The 16960-nt window shown below is 41.5% G+C and overlaps 1 protein-coding gene across 4 annotated transcripts; it reads right to left on the minus strand.

The window, feature by feature from the left end:
• Positions 1-606: 606 nt before the first annotated feature.
• On the minus strand, positions 607-14024 carry ttc12 (tetratricopeptide repeat domain 12). Of its 4 annotated transcripts, XM_018742637.2 has the most exons (21): positions 13817-14023; positions 12972-13147; positions 12776-12803; positions 11580-11657; positions 11281-11402; positions 9668-9727; positions 8708-8779; positions 8202-8262; positions 6838-7026; positions 5997-6066; positions 4571-4659; positions 3869-4037; positions 3193-3285; positions 3036-3099; positions 2785-2919; positions 2552-2644; positions 2375-2443; positions 1640-1741; positions 1376-1481; positions 1064-1289; positions 607-740 (listed from the first exon to the last, which is right to left on the minus strand). In XM_018742637.2, exons 1-21 carry the CDS (start codon positions 13869-13871, stop codon positions 671-673), a joined length of 2127 nt encoding a protein of 708 aa, XP_018598153.2. In that variant the 5' UTR covers positions 13872-14023; the 3' UTR covers positions 607-670. The 4 variants fall into 4 exon arrangements, with proteins under 4 accessions (XP_018598153.2, XP_029111770.1, XP_029111771.1 ...); XM_029255937.1 differs by lacking the exon at positions 607-740 and having other exon boundaries at positions 791-1292; positions 13817-14024; XM_029255938.1 differs by lacking the exons at positions 607-740; positions 9668-9727 and having other exon boundaries at positions 791-1292; positions 13817-14024.
• Positions 14025-16960: the final 2936 nt, after the last annotated feature.

The raw sequence follows: 16960 nt of genomic DNA on the forward strand, positions 1-16960 counted from the left end.
TCCACAAAAGCGCAGAACACTGGACTAGGCTGGGGCTCTTTGTCATGCCCATCCTTTATACCAGAGTTCAATTTCCTTGTCTCGTAAACACAAACCAGCTAGAAAAGGCTAATCCAGGTACTGACATGTTCCTTCAGCATCCTGGGATAACTTCTGAAAGATAGTTTGTGGCTCTGTGCCTGTCTTTGTTTTCACTTTTTTGGAGTGGTAAATTGATCCGTGTAGGGCAATACATCCAATGTTATAGAGATTCTCATGTTACCATGAAATATGTTTTACCCTTGGATAATAGCTCTTATCAAATTCACAGCCCATTATGTTCTCCAGTGAGGTACACTCTAACCAGTATCTGTGAATAATAGTGAATACTGAATTATGGAATATGGAATGTGTCTGATTCTTAAAGAGGATTAAGATATGCCTACAATATTCCGTAAGAAGCATATCAAAGTGCTCACAACTGAAGGCATAATTAATTCTCAAAAAATGATAAATGAACTTAATAAAAATAAGGTTGTGTGCAACATGAATGTACACAATTACAGAACAAGCCAGACAAGATTTATTTCAAATATGTTTATTTGACAATTTAGTTTTTTACCCAAATATAATCAAAAGCCAGCATTTTGCAACTTTTGTACTAGAGAAATGCTGTGTGTCATGAAGAGCCTTATGTTATTAGTTTCATGCAGGAATGAAGTATTTCTAAGCCATGAAGTTCTCTGAGTTTCAGAATATGCCTGAAATTGAAGCAGAAAATGAATTAATAATGCAGAAGGTGCAACGCTATTTTGACGCAAATTCTAAAGCAAGTTCTAAAATTTGGGTAGTTGTGGTGATATTAAGATCTGAAAGCAACGCAAGCACAAAATAATCTTAAGGTTTATTCCAGAAAGGAGATTAGGCTTTATTGAAAGGAATTATAGACAAGGCACACTGCGAGATACCATACTCCTTCTAAAGCCCTTTGTGTCCAAAGTGCATTACAACGGACCCATGAGGCAGATTAATCCCCATTAACACCCTTGAAAAGGAGCTGTCATTCTGCAGATTGGGGGCTTACCTTGGCTCTGCATTGCACAGCTTCCCCAGAGCAACAGCACCATTCTGCTGCACACCTGCTCCCCCAGCATCCCCCCCAGCCAAGCGGAGCAGCAGCGGGACCACATCGGAGCCCAGGAGGGCGCTGGCGGCCCCACGTTCTTCCACGCAGTGTCCTAGACATAGGGCAGCATTCCCCATAGCTACCTCATCAGATCCAGCCAGCAGCCTCCTCAACACACGCATCCCTGCTTATAGAAACATACAAAGGCATCCTTGAAAACTCCATTTCACTGTGCTTGGAGAGCAAGCTCAGGCCAAGAGTGATACTCACTCTTATCCAAGGCCAGCAGCTGGGCACGGGCATCCTGACTTCTGGCAGTGCACACAGCAAGAGCCTTGATGGAGAATCGTGTGGTTGTCTGCCCCACATTCTGGGCCTGCCAAAAACACAGCACACCCCGTTTGTTGTGAGCACCCAATTAGGGAGACGTCTGATGTCCACATAAGTCACATCCTTTATTACAAGTTGAACGATTAAACTGATCCAGAGCAAGCAACAAGGAGCATGCTGTATGGACTTCAGTGCTGGCTCTACCTTCAGTAGTTTCAGCAGCTTCTGCACAGCTCCTGCCTGTGTGACTTCCTGTGCAGCAGCAGGCGAGTGAGGAAGCAGTGTGCTCAGCAGACCCGCACTCCTCTGCGAGACAGAGACAGGGACAGGTAGTGGCCACTCAGCTGTTCAATACGCACAGCCATGAAGTGGGAGAAATGAGAGCTTCTCAAATATGTCTATGAACATCAGGTACATTTTGGACTATGACAACAGCAAGAAACCACACAGCAATGCTTGACTGATAGATATTTTACAACCATGGCGTCGTAGCTTAAAGATTCAAAGTGTTGTCAAAAGCGAATGAAACATAATAGCTACACAAATCATAACCAGAGTTTCATATTTTAAGTAATTTAATACCTCTGACAAATTACACATTCTGTTAACACATCCTTGTCAAGTCTTGTCATCTAATTTTAGACACTCTAAAGTCCAATCTGGGATCTGGAGTTGTGAAGTACAAGTTACAGAGCAAAAACTTTAGAACGGAGACTTTCAAGGATCATCTAGAGGGTTATCTGTTAAACAGTTCTGTGCTTCAGGACTTTGAGCCACAGACTGCTCAGGAAAAATGCCTTTACCCTGTAAAGTCAACTGAAAGCACCCTATATTATTTCCAAAAATAAATCCTGAAGTTGCTGGAAGCATTCAAACACTTCAGTCCCCTGTGCAAACCCTGCTAAAGGACCCCCACCGTAGGACTCCTGGCACACTCACGGTAATGATCCCTCCGTCAGGGTCACTCAGTAGGTCCATGCATCTCCGGCCAGCCATGCCAGCACACTCCTATGAGGAAGTGGGAAAGTGGCAAAATCATTTTCACACAGAAGGACTTAATATGATAAGGAACGGAACTGATAAGGAGTGAGTCTAATATCCTGCACTCTGCTTTACCTGCACAGCAGGAGAGGGTTTGCTTGACAGGTTGATCATCAGGCCCAGCAGACTGTACAGCACATCTCTGTAGTTTCCTTCAGTACACCGTTCCTAGACAGAACAATCAGCTCACATTCAGACATGCTTTTGCGCTTTTTCCTCCGTCTGTGTGAACAAAATTTTTGACAATTATTTCAATTTACAACTTCGTATGTTTTGATTAAACCATATATGATAGCTACAACAGTTACCATGGCAATAAGGAAAGCATCCCAGCACTCCAGACAACAGGCAGCCTCTTTTCGAATGACATCATCAGTAGCCATTCTTCCCATAACCGACACAAGTTGAGGAAACCATTCCTGATTCGATTCTGTAATATTTCTCTAAACATTGACAAAAAGATGATTAACGGTCTGCAGAATTTTTAATTACAAAATAGCATTAAGGCTGGAATGACAGACTGTAAGTATAAAATCATATGCAAATGAAAGTAACATACCAGCAGGTGTGCAAAAGGAGAAATAAATAATGCTGTAAAGTTCCTTCTCATGTGAATCTGAAATCTTAAGTGTTGACAGATAATGAGTTGAAACAAAGGTAATATTATCAAAGCAAAATAAGTAAAAACTTGGAACATAAAAGTGCACTATATCTACCTGGGTTCCTCAGCCAGGTGCTCCAGGATGCCTAGTGCTGAGGTTTGTGAAGAGGGTGTGCCAGATAGGCACTTCCACAAGTTCTCCACCAACCTACACAAAAGGACGAAGTGAAATCCAGTACCCAAATGACATAAGACCTTTAAGACATAAGATTGTGGCTTAACTATATAGTACCAGTGAAAAGTATGAGTACACTTCTTGATAATCTTTACACTTGCTACTACTTGCTAGTACTTGCAAGTGCTAGAAGTTTTCATTTTAGGTATGCCTTTCCAAGTCTTCCGCAACAGATTCCAGAGATATAGGACACTTGTGAATTCTTTCCTTTCACTTGTCTGTCCAGTTTCTCCCATTAAAGGATTTGCCCAAGTTGCCCAGTAATCAAACTTTTCACTAGTATTTTGACCAAAAGTCAAAATAGAATTTGTTTTAACTGCTCTTTAAACAAGAGTGTGAAGTATAGGCATAGTGAAATGAACTTCTCTATAAATTATTCAAATGTAGAGCACAAAAAAAGCAATATATCAATCATTGTATATCTGCTCATTGTAATTGCTTTCAGCTTTTCTTAATAAGCGTAACAGACATCCTTTATCCTGAATGCACACGCTAGCAGAAACAAACCATCAATACTTAAGTACTGCACAGCAGGGATTTTCAGAAAACACCTTACATGGGCATGTTCAGGTTTTCGATGACCAGATGCCTTCCGTATTGCGTCTCTACGTACAGGCAGAGTAATGCCAAACAAGCCTCACGTATTGAACCTTTTCCAGACCCAAGCAAGTTCACGATGTGCTCCCTGCTGCTAGGACACTGTATTAACACCTGCTGGTTTTCTTCTGAAAGTGATGGATTACAGCAAAGAGAACATGAATTACTTCTCATAAAATTCTATATATATACTCACACAGAGAGAAATCAAGTGTTTATGCTTTGAAAAATATTTGTTTTTTCTTTAACAACATTTTGGAGTACAATTTTTATTACTTGTTACACACGCACTCAATTATACACAAAAACATGGAAATAGAATGGATTTCCCAAAAAAAAAATCTCTTATTATATGCCAAATGCAATGCTGCCATTGTTGTTTCATGTAGGGAATGTTACCAAGAGTGAAACACTGACTTCCTTAGTAACAATGGCCTTGGTTGCCATACACACCCATGTGTGAGGCAAACGCAACAAACCATTTGCACTCTCAGGTAATGAGGGAGCTAAGACCACCAACAGAAAAGCTTCTGCTGAAATAGAAAGGCTCGGTACGAAGGACTTTTTTCATGCCTTCTTTAAAGAACAATCACACCCTTTTAGAAGGAAAAGAGGAAGCCTCTAAGTGAAATGCCATGAATGGTGACATGCATTTACTTGCCATTGCCTCTGCAAACTTGAGTCCATAGCCTGAGCACTGAAACACACAGCTCCTCCATAAATGGTGCTGCTGAACTCTGTGAGAGACAGCTGAGGGAAAAATAGAAAAACACAATACCAATACATCTTTACATTAGCACCTACAGAAGAAAAAAAAATTTTTTTTTCAGCCTTACTGTAGGAAATCAGGGAGATAGTAAGAGTTGTAAAACATGAGAAGGACTGTTAAGTTCTTATAATCAAAGAGATGCAAACATATGTCCTGCTTGAGACAGAAATAATTGTACCACATTATCAAAAATTACTGCATATGCTGGCAAAGTAAACACATTTTTGGTTAAGATTAATGAAACATTTATAATGCTGCATTAATTTATATATATATAAATATATATAATTTATATTTTATATAAATTATATATATATGAGGGGGGTGCGGTGGCGCAGTGGGTTGGACCGCAGTCCTGCTCTCCAGTGGGTCTGGGGTTCAAGTCCTGCTTGGGGTACCTTGTGGCGGACTGGCGTCCCGTCCTGGGTGTGTCCCCTTCCCTCTCTGGCCTTACGCCCTGTGTTGCCGGGTAGGCTCCGGTTCCCCGTGACCCCGTAAGGGACAAGCGGTTCTGACAATGTGTGTGTGTGTGTGTATATATATATATATATGTATGTCATGAAAACTTAAACTGATGTAGGCACATAGCTCAACACTGCCTGGTCAAAAGCTCTGAGAGGCAGATTATTGCCTTTCAGGTTCATTACAGAAAATCCATCTGGATTTCCGAGAAGACAGTCTCCCTGTGGATACAGGCTGTCATTGCAAAGATGTCATGACCCTTTAAAAATTGAGGAATGTGCAGTATGAGTGATGAAATAATACATTTCATCATTAATACATGTAATTTTTAGTATAACCATTAATACATACTGAACAGTGTGGAATTTCATGCATTCAAAGTGCATGTTTATATTTTCTGTCATATTAATAGTCACTTTATTCTGTTATTTCTTTAATACAATGAAGAATCTAGAAGTATAACATCGCAAAACTCCAACAAGTACTGGGACAATTTGTTTCAGATTTCCTGCGGCGGGTTCAACTTGACCAGTAAATAAATTCATGGCCCCAACAACCACAATCTGCTCAGCCCCTGCAGAAACTATTTTACCGAACTAAAGAAGAGGTCATCAAGTAAAACAGAAGAAAGGGAAGGCAAAAAAAGGAAGGCAATGGACGACATTCACATTTAATTACTTTTCATTCAATCCCAAAAGTTAGAAAACATCATGTTCAAAAATTAGAAATTTGTGGTGACCATTTTCTTATTAAAAACAATTTAGTTTTTGAACAATTTTATTTGTCCAGTCACCTGGGCAACTGCCGAGTTCACTCTTATCTTAAACTGTCAAGTCCTTCTCAATAGTCTCCTTACCTTCTTACAGTGTTATTGTTGTTGATGATACTGAAGCCGTTGTGTAGCCTGAAGAGCGTTTGGCCGGCACCTGCGAGGAACAGAAGATAGTATCGGGGCACAGAGGGCTCCGCAGCTTGTGCTGAGCCACATAAATCATCACAGAACAAACCCAGCCAGGCTCTTCTGTCAAGGTCAAAACAAAAGTGTGGGCCCATTCTTTATAGAGAGTCTATGGTCATAACACAAATGTACCTGTCCCCTGATCATAATTCCCACTTCTCTTCAAGCAGAGAAATCAAGTATTTGCTGCCTACAGGACCATGGTAAACTGTATAGAGGCATGGAGGTTGAGATATATGGCCGAAATGTTTTCTAGCAATGTTGGTGGAGGTGTAAATAAACTGGAACAGCTACACTATCTTTGGCACTTACTGCATTTTGATTCAGACCCCTGGGCTGGACAGAGGACACAAGTCACCAAAAAACCCAGTCAACCACTGATCTACCCACCCCTTTCCACAGGTCTCAACAGACCTGTCATCAGACCTGCCTACATGGGCTTTTAATGCAGGAGAAAGTACACAATTACGACAGGGAGGTGTCTGCAAAAAAAAAAATATGAAAATATACTCAGAAACTTTTTTTTTCTGAACCGCCTGTCCCACACGGGGTCGCGGGGAACCGGAGCCTACCCGGCAACACAGGGCGTAAGGCCGGAGGGGGAGGGGACACACCCAAATGTACTGACAGGTCACATGACTGGTGTTTCCCCACTTATTTTACTTTGATTAATAACCCTTACAAAAATAACACTGTATCTCCAGTTAGAAATTGCTAGACACAGAATATGTGTACTTACAGTCAACTATAGCATTTGTTAAGAGCTCCACCCCTCCAAAGTAGTACTGAATGGTCTCAGCACTTTTGTGTAGATTCTTCAACAGCTCACAGACACATACAGCCCCCTTGTTTCCCTTATCCAGCTGCTCCCATGCCTCTTTTTCTTGGATGTCCTTCTTCTCCTGCAGGTCCACGCGAGTCAGATACTCTAAGAAACAAGAATGTAGTAGGAGTGCAGGTGTGCTAGAGACCATGAAGTGAGAATGTGGGAGGGGGACCAAGAAGGCCAGGGCATGGACCTTAGCTGGGGTTACAAAAAGCCATGGGGTAAGTTTATGAAAGGGAGGTACAGGAGTCTCAAGGGCATGCACATAGCAGGAGAAACAAGAAGCCTTGAGGGTAGGAGCATGCTATGATATCGAGATGTGCAGCACATCAACATGCAGACAAAGCAAATACCGCCCATAAGGTAAAAGTCCTAAAGCAAGGTTCACTAGGAATGAAAACATTGAACACCCAGAACACAAGCCCCCTTTGCTGTCCCTGGAAAAAGGTATGCAGTCATTCCAGCAATGAGAGACTAATGTTAATGAGAGCACATAGACAAAATTTTTAATTCCTTCACAATTACAATGCAAAAGTTGTCTGACACTGAAATCATTAATAATTTTTGCTTCATTTAAAAGAACTGCTGACATGCCTTATTCAAACTGTCAAAGGTGCAATTACATTATTCAGATTAATGCAAAACAGACACTGCTTCTTCTGCAATACATCAATTAAATAAATGAAAAACATGTGGTAAAAAAATTTGATTTATATTTTATAACCACAAAGTAACTGTCAAGAGTAATGATCAGACAACCATTACAATGTACATAAAATCTATATAAAATTCAGAAAGTGAGGTTGCAAAAATTTGCCATCACAGAAAGATTCAAAAATTAGTCTAAAGCAGTGAAAATCTGAGTCTGAAGTCACTGTATATTCATCATAAACATCATAAATGCCAAAACTCCCTGAGCTACACAACTGACCTCAGTAAAGCACTTTTTTCCAGTTTTGTTTGTACCGTTTCCCTAATGGCTATTCACAGCAGGTCCTAGGACACATGAACTGTACCACAGGCCATACTTTATTTCATTTTGAGGTTTTCTTGTCACAGAATTATATCTCTCTTCCTCCTCCAGGGGTGAGTGGCCCTGGCAAGGCAGAAGGCATCAATAATTCATAGTGTTACCTTTTTATTTTGCCTTCACTTTATATGAAGCTGGTGATTTCAGCAGAACTGAGCTGATTCATGTTGAACTAGTCAATCTGAATTCGTCACTTCTATGTCTGGTGGTCAGAAAGAGGTATTCTTTGCACACGGATCAGGCTCACCTTGAACCATGGCGGCTCGATCAGGTTCAATTTCCAGGATCCGCTGGTAGCATGCCCGGGCCTGGGATGATCATCCATGAGGAAAGGTGCGGGGAGTTAGACAGACTGGACTGCTGGGATTAATATCCGACTGGTAATGGTTTTGTGCACAAGGTCGCTACATAAGAGAAAATCAAGAGTACGCGCCACCCATTTCAATATCCAAAGTCACCGGGACTCAGCCACCATACAAAGCACTGTGCCACAACACGTGTCAGCAGAAAAGGGTCTTCCAAAAAGTACAGCCAGCCTCTGGGGGGAAAAGGGGCCTTTAGAGAAAAGCTGGCATCTCTAACAGCTCAAAAGAAAAAAAAAAAAAAAAAAAAAACACCTGTCCCTCCTGGCATTTTCAAAAAAGCCTGTTTTGAAAGAAGGATCATGGTCTTTTACCTACTTCCTGTGTGAAGACAAAACATGCGCTGCTAAAAATAAGACAGAGGAAAGACAGTTTAACAAGTAAAGTTTACCTCAGTGTAATTCTGAAGCGCCAAATTTGCTTTTCCTTTATGAACGTAAGCCTTGACACTCTTTTTGTTGCACTGTGGGAGTGAGCAGAGAAGTGGAAGTCCTCAGATCAGTCAGCAAGGTGGCTCTACTGCACTCCAGTAAACAGTAACACAGGAGACAAACATGCTTTTCCACGCATTATAGGCCGAGGGCACCACAAAAAAATATAGAAGTGGCTGCTCCGACAATTTTGTGGTGCGATCTCAACCCATTTTTACATGCCCTGCCGACAAATGACAGTGAAGAGGACCCAAACAAAACGGGAGGGTGGGACCTAGTTTAATTCAACTGGCTTCTGCATATTTTACAACAAATCTAAAACAGCCAAGATTTACGAAAGAATAAGACAATGTGTGTGTGTGTGTGTGTGTGTGTGTATTAAGTTTTACAATTTTTTTTTTATTTATTATAATGTCATCTATTTCAAGTTCTATAGAACATAATCCATAAATCAATTTACCTGACACTTTTCTCCAAAGCAACTTACAGTGCTAGTCTACCTACAGTTATTTACCAATTTATACACCAGGGTAATGTTACTGAAGCAATTTTACAATAAGTACCTTGCTCAGGAGTACTACAGCCAGAGGTGGGGACTGCACCTGCAACTTGTTGGTCCAAAAGCAACAGCGCTAATCATTACACTACCAGCTGTCCCAGAAACAAAGGGCATCTATGTTATGTTTTGTTTGCTGGTAGAGACTTTGTGGTAAACGTGACTTTGGATTTACAAAAAAAATCAGTCACAAAGCCAATTGCGTTTGTAAGTTGGGAAGCCATTGTATATGACTTTAGATGCTGATGCAGCTATACAGCTGGTTACAGCTGAGATAATTCAGGCGGTGTGTAACTCAAGGGCACAACCATAATTCCCGTCCTTGAGTGTAAGTGGGTCTTCGTATAACACTTCAGTGACATACCTTCAGTGCCCAGTCACAGTCACTAATGGCCTCCTTGTATTTTTGCAGTTTGATGAAGGCCTAACAGAGAAATGTGGACTGTTTACACACAGTACAGGTGTAACATAAATCACAGTACTTCAAAGAAAAGCTCTATAAACACAGCTGAGTGGCACAAGCAAGTCAGCCATCGGAAGGAATGACTGATTAGCTCCATAATTTTTGACATCTGTGGAAAACCAGTCTTCACTCATAATTAGGACATCGTGCTTTTCATTCATAATTCTCCTCTTCAACAATTTACAGTTGTACTTCTGGTCACACACACATACACACAGTTACATTTTACAATAGATGTATTCATTTTGCAGACACTTTTCTCCAAAGCGATGTACATCTCATCGAAAATACAACGTGTGCATTACATTAGCAGAAAGAGAACACACATCTCCAGTTCCATTTCTATTTACATTTACTCCTTCGGCAGCTTTTCTCCAAAGCGACAGAGAAGTTCAAAGAAAATAAAAGTGCACTTCACCAACAGACAGAGAGATAGATGTTGACATCCAATTCTTGCTGGAGGGTCATATATTATACAGGTAGCTGTATACAGAATTGGTAGAGTACAAAACGTTTAAAGCATACAACGTTAATAACATTACATGAGTAGCAGCAAACAGAATTAATATTACATGCAAAGGTAAGTGTGACAACGAATGCAAACTTAATGGATAGGAGATCTGGAGAGAAATCAACACATCTGAAATCTCATCATCTGTGTCTGAGGAGTGCATAACTTCTGTACTTCAGTGTTTCAATTTTAGGATACAGACAGACAGCTAGATAGGCATCCCTTTGCATGTGCCCATATGCGTATGTTACATTGCACTGATGTATAAATGACTGAATGATTGTAGGAAGTCACCTTGCATAAAGGTGTCAGATAAGTAGTACTTTTGCACATGGAGATGAAATACATAACCATATACACAACACATTAGCATTCCACTACGGAACATCCCACAAACGCATACATAAGGCTCACCTACACCTACATGTTATGCTGTTCACCAAGCCTACCTAGCACATAAAGTCTGCAGATACCTAGTTGCCACGACTCCCTGTTTAATCCCTTGCTTTGTGATGCGACAAGATTTCCCCTGAAGTGACAGATGGAGAGGAACTGGAGACCAAGAGTTAGGGAGTTTGAGTCTCTGCCTGCTGTTGTGACTCCCCTGCCCCCAACACCATGCCCAGCCTTAACAGTTAAATCACAGCACTGTGGAAACTGATACTCTTACTGTGGTCTAAAATTTACTGAGGATTTTTACAGCAAATTTTGAACAATGGATGCTTCGATTTCCTCTTCATTTGGCTATGTTAGTGCATTTACTCATTGAACTGAAGCCTTTCTCCAAAGAAACTAACATTGATGTTACCCACAACAATTTACACAGCTGAGGAATTTTACTGTAGCAATTTTGGTACCTTGCTCTATGGTATTAGAGCTAGAAGTAGGATTTTAACTTGCAGCCTTGGGGCCTAAAGGCAGCAGCTCTAACTATTGGCCTTCCAGTTGCCCTAACTGATCATACTATTGCCTTATTACTGTTAAAGGTGCCTCTGTGTCCTACCTGTGCCCTATTGGTGTACAGTGTCTCAGCATCCCGAAGGACATCCAGGCCTGCACTGTACTGCTGGACAGCAGCCTCATAGTCCCCTTGAGTGAAGGCCTCATTACCGCTCATCCTGAATGCTGGTTGAAACATAGAGGGGATGTTATTGCTTCAGCATGATCTATACCCAGAATATGTATGGAGAGATGCTTGTGCTTAGATTTGTACATAAGAGGCAAGATGTATTTAATGTGATATACTTATGTGTATAAAAAATGTACATATGTCAATTTGATATACAGAGAACTTTGACTCACCATTAGCTATCTTTTCATTTTCTCTCCTCCTTTTGCTTCTTTCCGCTGCATCTTTTTCTAAAGCCTTCATGAAGCTCTCTGAGTGAAACAAAGTGATGCTGAGCTGACAGCGATTTTATACAATCTGTGCCAGATACACCAAACTATGCCCGTGGACAAGAGAAACTCTACGTTTAAACAATGTATGCACGAAACCTTAATTTTTAGATTTAGGCCATTTTTCAGGCCAAATGTCAAATCCAGCACTTAAATTTCAGGCAAATGCAAAAGCCAGAAATGAATACCAAACCCATTCTTTTCTGCCACAGTGCACTTCATTTCAGGCTGCTCCAGAGCCTCTCCTGTTATAAAATGCCAAAGTCTTGTTTCTTTCTGGTTTTACTTGGAAGTTGCATCTGGGCTTCAGGCTGACAAATGGGCTACGGCCTCCTGTACAACTGTCACACCCATGACCTCACTCCAGATGCCCACACCTGCCCCAAATCAGAGCAGCAGGGTATAAAAAAGGCGCACTCCTCATCCTGCAGAATCTCATCCGGGAAACGTGCATCGCCTGCGCTGAGAAAATCACTGCCAACCTACTGTCCTTCTCTGTCCCTCATCCTTCTGTGTCCCTCGTTCCCTGTTCCTAACAACCACGGCTCCCAACTATGGCATCGCTTCTTCGACCTCGATTCCAGATTTGCCCCAAGAATCACGTTCGCTCATTGACCGACCCCCCGCCTGTCCCTGACTACGAGTCTTGCCTGCTCCTTTGTGTGTATACAATAAACATGCTGCCGCCTGTCCCTGACTACGAGTCTTGCCTGCTCCTTTGTATGTATACAATAAACATGCTGCCGCCTGTCCCTGACTACGAGTCTTGCCTGCTCCTTTGTATGTATACAATAAACATGCTGCAATTGGGTCCGCACTGCTTCCGCAGTCTCCTGCCCTCATCATTGACAATAACTACCTTTACCCAACACTCCTGAGTTTCAAGGATCCTGTATTTTGCTTTATTTGCCCATTCCCATCATTCTTTTGTCTTTCTTCTCATTAGGATACATACTTGGTTTGTTCAATAAAATGCTACCAAATATTTGAAGCCCCTTCTGATCTGGTACACGCTCGGTTTAAACTAGTGCTGAATAATCCATAAAAAGCTATACTGGACAAATTGCATTCACCGAGGGCGTTTATAAATTTCAACCTACCTGAGCTTAAATCCGAATTGTTTAAATTCTGTGGAATAGCAAAAGGGAACACATAAATATTATGAAACCAGAAAATCATACTTGAATGACAGGAGCAGAAATACAGTACATAAAACAACATAAAATGGCTCATTATGAATAACCATAAAATACTGTGATTCTTGGCACTATAGGGGGCTGATGTGAACTCTGCTACCGGCAGTACAGCCTGGCCAATCTTGGGTGATGACGGCCTGGTGTTGCTGACTGTCCTGTTGAGCCGGGTTCTGCATGGTTCCTCGTCCTCCCAGAGGGAAAGCAGATAGTCAGCCTTCTCCACTGCCTCCTTCTGACGGGTCACATTGGAGGAGCTGAGCTCCTGCATCAGACCACCTTCATGGAAAGGAGCGGTGAGGACAGTGTGATGTATGATAGTCACCTGTAGTTCCAACATTGTTTTAACCCAAAAAGATGATCAATGTATAAGTGTCCCCCCCCCCCACATAATTTTACACAAATTCAGCCCATAAAAACAGGGACAAATGATCAGTAAGCATTTCACAGAGAGTAAACTGTACTGTGTTAAAATAACAGCTGTTCACATGGTAGATACATCATGTGGTCATGCAGAACTGATGTGGCTTTCCGTAGGTGTAAGAGCTCGTCCGGTACTGAGGGACTGAAAACATGGATGAGTGACCCATTGTAAGTAGTGTATCTAGCAGTGCAAGTAACCATAGTGAGTGGACTGATAACACTACATAGAATTCACTGAAGTCGCTTGGGAAAAAAAGTGTCCCCAAAGTAAATAAATGATGTAAATGGGTAAATAATTGCAGGTAGTTTAACACCGTAAGTCACTTTGGATACAAGCGAGCGTCAGCTCGGTGAAAGAAGGTAAATATTGGGGACAGCTGATCCTTGAACAATCGGGGACACGTCGTCCCTTCCCTTGTTCAGTCAATGGGCTGTGTGCACAAAGAAGACTGAATAGCCGAGGTTGGAAAAAGTCACATGGCCGCAGTGTGTGTGATCAGTGGAAGAGGAGAGAGACACACGCACTTATCTCGTCCACCCTCTGGAGAAACCTTTCTAGATCTTCAGCTTCGTTCTTCATCGCTGGTCTCCCGGTTAACCGGCTAGCTCCGCCAGCAAAAACACGAGCAGTGGAACGGATTTACACGTACAGCACTGGTGGAGAGCAGTCGAGGCTACTCGTCCGCGACGCGCGCTCATTCGCCCGGTTTGTTGTGAGCAACGCGACCTCCAGTCGCCATGGTGACGGCGGCTCTGTCGTTTCGGAACTCCCTGTGACAGGTCAAGTGTTCAGTCGTTGCAAGCTTTTATAATCTGTCCTGTCCGTGCTTTATTTTGTTACTTTTTTAAAAGTTTTTAACCATTTTCATTATGGAATATTTAACCTTTTCAATTTGGCGCTTTTGAAACTTTTCCAGTGAACAGATGGGGCGGTTTTTAGTTAAAGCCAACTTTGTAATTGTCATTGCATTTCTCCACGCATCACTGCAAAGTGATTCAATGACAGATGTGACGTCCTGTATGCACACTAGACGTGTGACATAGCCTGTTGCTAAAGGGGCACTGGTGGTCTTTCAGCCCACACCACCTAAGGTTCATCAGTGCCCTCTGATGGTCGACTTACAGTATCATTTGAAAAATGAAAAAAATTAGTTCTTATTATGCATTTTATATGATGGCACAGAACACTTAAACATTAATAATAGGCACTTTGGATGTCAGAAGAAAAGAAACATTTAAATGAATCTGTCCTTTTAATAGAGCTTAAGTGCTCTTGCTGGTGGAACTCCGTTCTGATAAGCCATGAAGTGCATTATTTTCAAATCAGTACTGCTTGGTTTTATCCTTGTCTAGAACTTGATTATAATTCCTTAGTGAGCTGGCGCCTTTGTCAAAGCTGACTTAAACTGTGATGTTTGTACTGAGCAAAAGTGCTTACAAGTTCAAACACTAACAATCAGATGATGCTTATTACCAGGATAAAATATTGTGCTGTGACAACACATGATCCACATCAAACTAGTCTAGACATAAGTTCTGGGATTATACTAAGGAAATTTAGAAAAAGGCAAGAACAACTGTTCATAGGTAAAGTGAAGCTAATACAAAGAATCTGGGATGTTTTTAAATGCTGTTGAGTTGACATTGTCCACAGAAATAGAGTTCCGCCAGAAATGTTTTATTTTTCCACATGTATCCTTAGACTGAAGATGGATGTGTCCATTGTCATTATATATGATTACATCTGTCTGGTTGTTGGTCTTCCTCAACTTCCTTTTCCTTCAATTTTCTAAGCATTGCTGGAGAATACCACCATTTTCAGGAGAGTACCACTGTGATAGTCTCAATGGGAGAGAAATCAGGAACCAGGTGGAGCAGGGAGTGGAGGGTGGGGGGTTCGAGAGGGCAAGCGACTGTCTTCTTTAAGAATACCAATGTGATCTGGTCAAGGGTGGCCATCTCAATGATTCGACACCCATCAGTTGTGTCGGGCAGCTGTGTTTGTGTGATGCATCTTTGAATCCATCCATCTGTATGTTATTCCTTGCCAAAAACAGGATGATGGTTACTCCGGTGAACCGGCACTGTCTGAGCAGTGGTCTCCACCCCATTGGAAGAGAAAGTTGGGGACATGCAAGGAAGTACCTGGCCGGTGAACTACCTGGAACTTGAAGGGCTGCAGGGCTAGGTAAGAACAGGTTGTGCAAGTTTCATTTTTTAAAATAAATACAGCTTGCATACAAATTCAAACTGTACGCCAAAGCTTGAAGTGACCAACCAATAACAATCACGATTTACGTTCACTGTCGTATATTTTTTTAATGACTGGAGAATGGATGCTTTACGTGTGCGTAGTGGTGTGCTGTGTGTGGTTAATGTGGTTTGCTGATGCTTAGTACTTATTGCTGCTACACTACAAAACGGTTTACAGTTTACATCCCATGTCCTGTATATCTACTGTTCTGTCTATCTATTGTCCTGTACTTATCTCACAGATGTCAGAAAGATTGTTAACACACCTAATGTAAAGTGGAAGATCATTCCACAGCTTGGAAGCAAAAAGAAAGAATGACTGATCCTTTTAAATTTGTTTTGGAGAGCAGGTACAAAGAGAAGGCAAGCAGAAGCAGAGTAAATGTTATCTTGAAGACAATAAGGGGAAAAGAGACTTGTGTAGTTAAGATCCAAGTCATGAAGGGACTTGTAGGGAAGGATGTGGATTATAAAACAGATCCTGGCATTCATGGACATGGTTAAAGATATTTATTCTACGGCTATGCATTAGTATTTGCTACATACGGAAAACCGGAATACAGAATGGGATATGCGTAGACTTGTACAGTGTCAGAAGAAGAAAAAGATAAGGTTCAATGAAGGGTTGGTATGACAGAATATGAATAGAAAAAGGCCTTGAAATTGTCTCTTTATTTCCCAAGATATATAGCATTACCATCTCACACACACACACACACACAAACAAACCATCTGAAACCGCTTGTCCCATACGGGGTCGCGGGGAACCGGAGCCTAACCCGGCAACTCAGGGCGTAAGGCTGGAGGGGGAGGGGACACACCCAGGACGGGACGCCAGTCTGTCGCAAGGCACCCCAAGCAGGACTTGAACCCTAGACCCACCGGAGAGCAGAACCTGGTCCAACCTACTGCGCCCCCGCGCCCCTGTGCCCCCTAGCATTAGTATCTGTTAGTTATTTAAAAGAGAAGGCCAATTTCTCCTTAAAATAAACAAACAGCTCATTTTTGAGTGGGAAGGGTCTAAAGGCAGATCTGCAAGTACAATGTTTGTACATTAATGTAAGTTTGTGGAAGTGTACAAGAATGTAAAAAGTCACAGTAGAAATTAAAAACAAAAGATAAACTGCTAAACTTATATCAGAAGCTGTTTACACTCCCATTCCTATACAGGTACAATCTGAGCTCCACAATTTAGAGTAATTAAATGCATACCTAGCAGGGACTCACTCTCTCTTTCTCTTTTTACATATATGTTTTGCTATGCGTTTAATTCAACCTTCGCTGGAATTTAACTGACTGATCAACACCTTCTACAGACATTTAAATGCATTAAACCAAACTAGATTACAGAGATTTATCTGATGCTTTTCTCCAAAGCAACTTACAATCATTTACCTATTTATACAGCTGGGCAAT

This window comes from Scleropages formosus, chromosome 10 (assembly GCF_900964775.1).
Source record: "Scleropages formosus chromosome 10, fSclFor1.1, whole genome shotgun sequence".
Lineage (NCBI taxonomy): Eukaryota > Metazoa > Chordata > Actinopteri > Osteoglossiformes > Osteoglossidae > Scleropages > Scleropages formosus.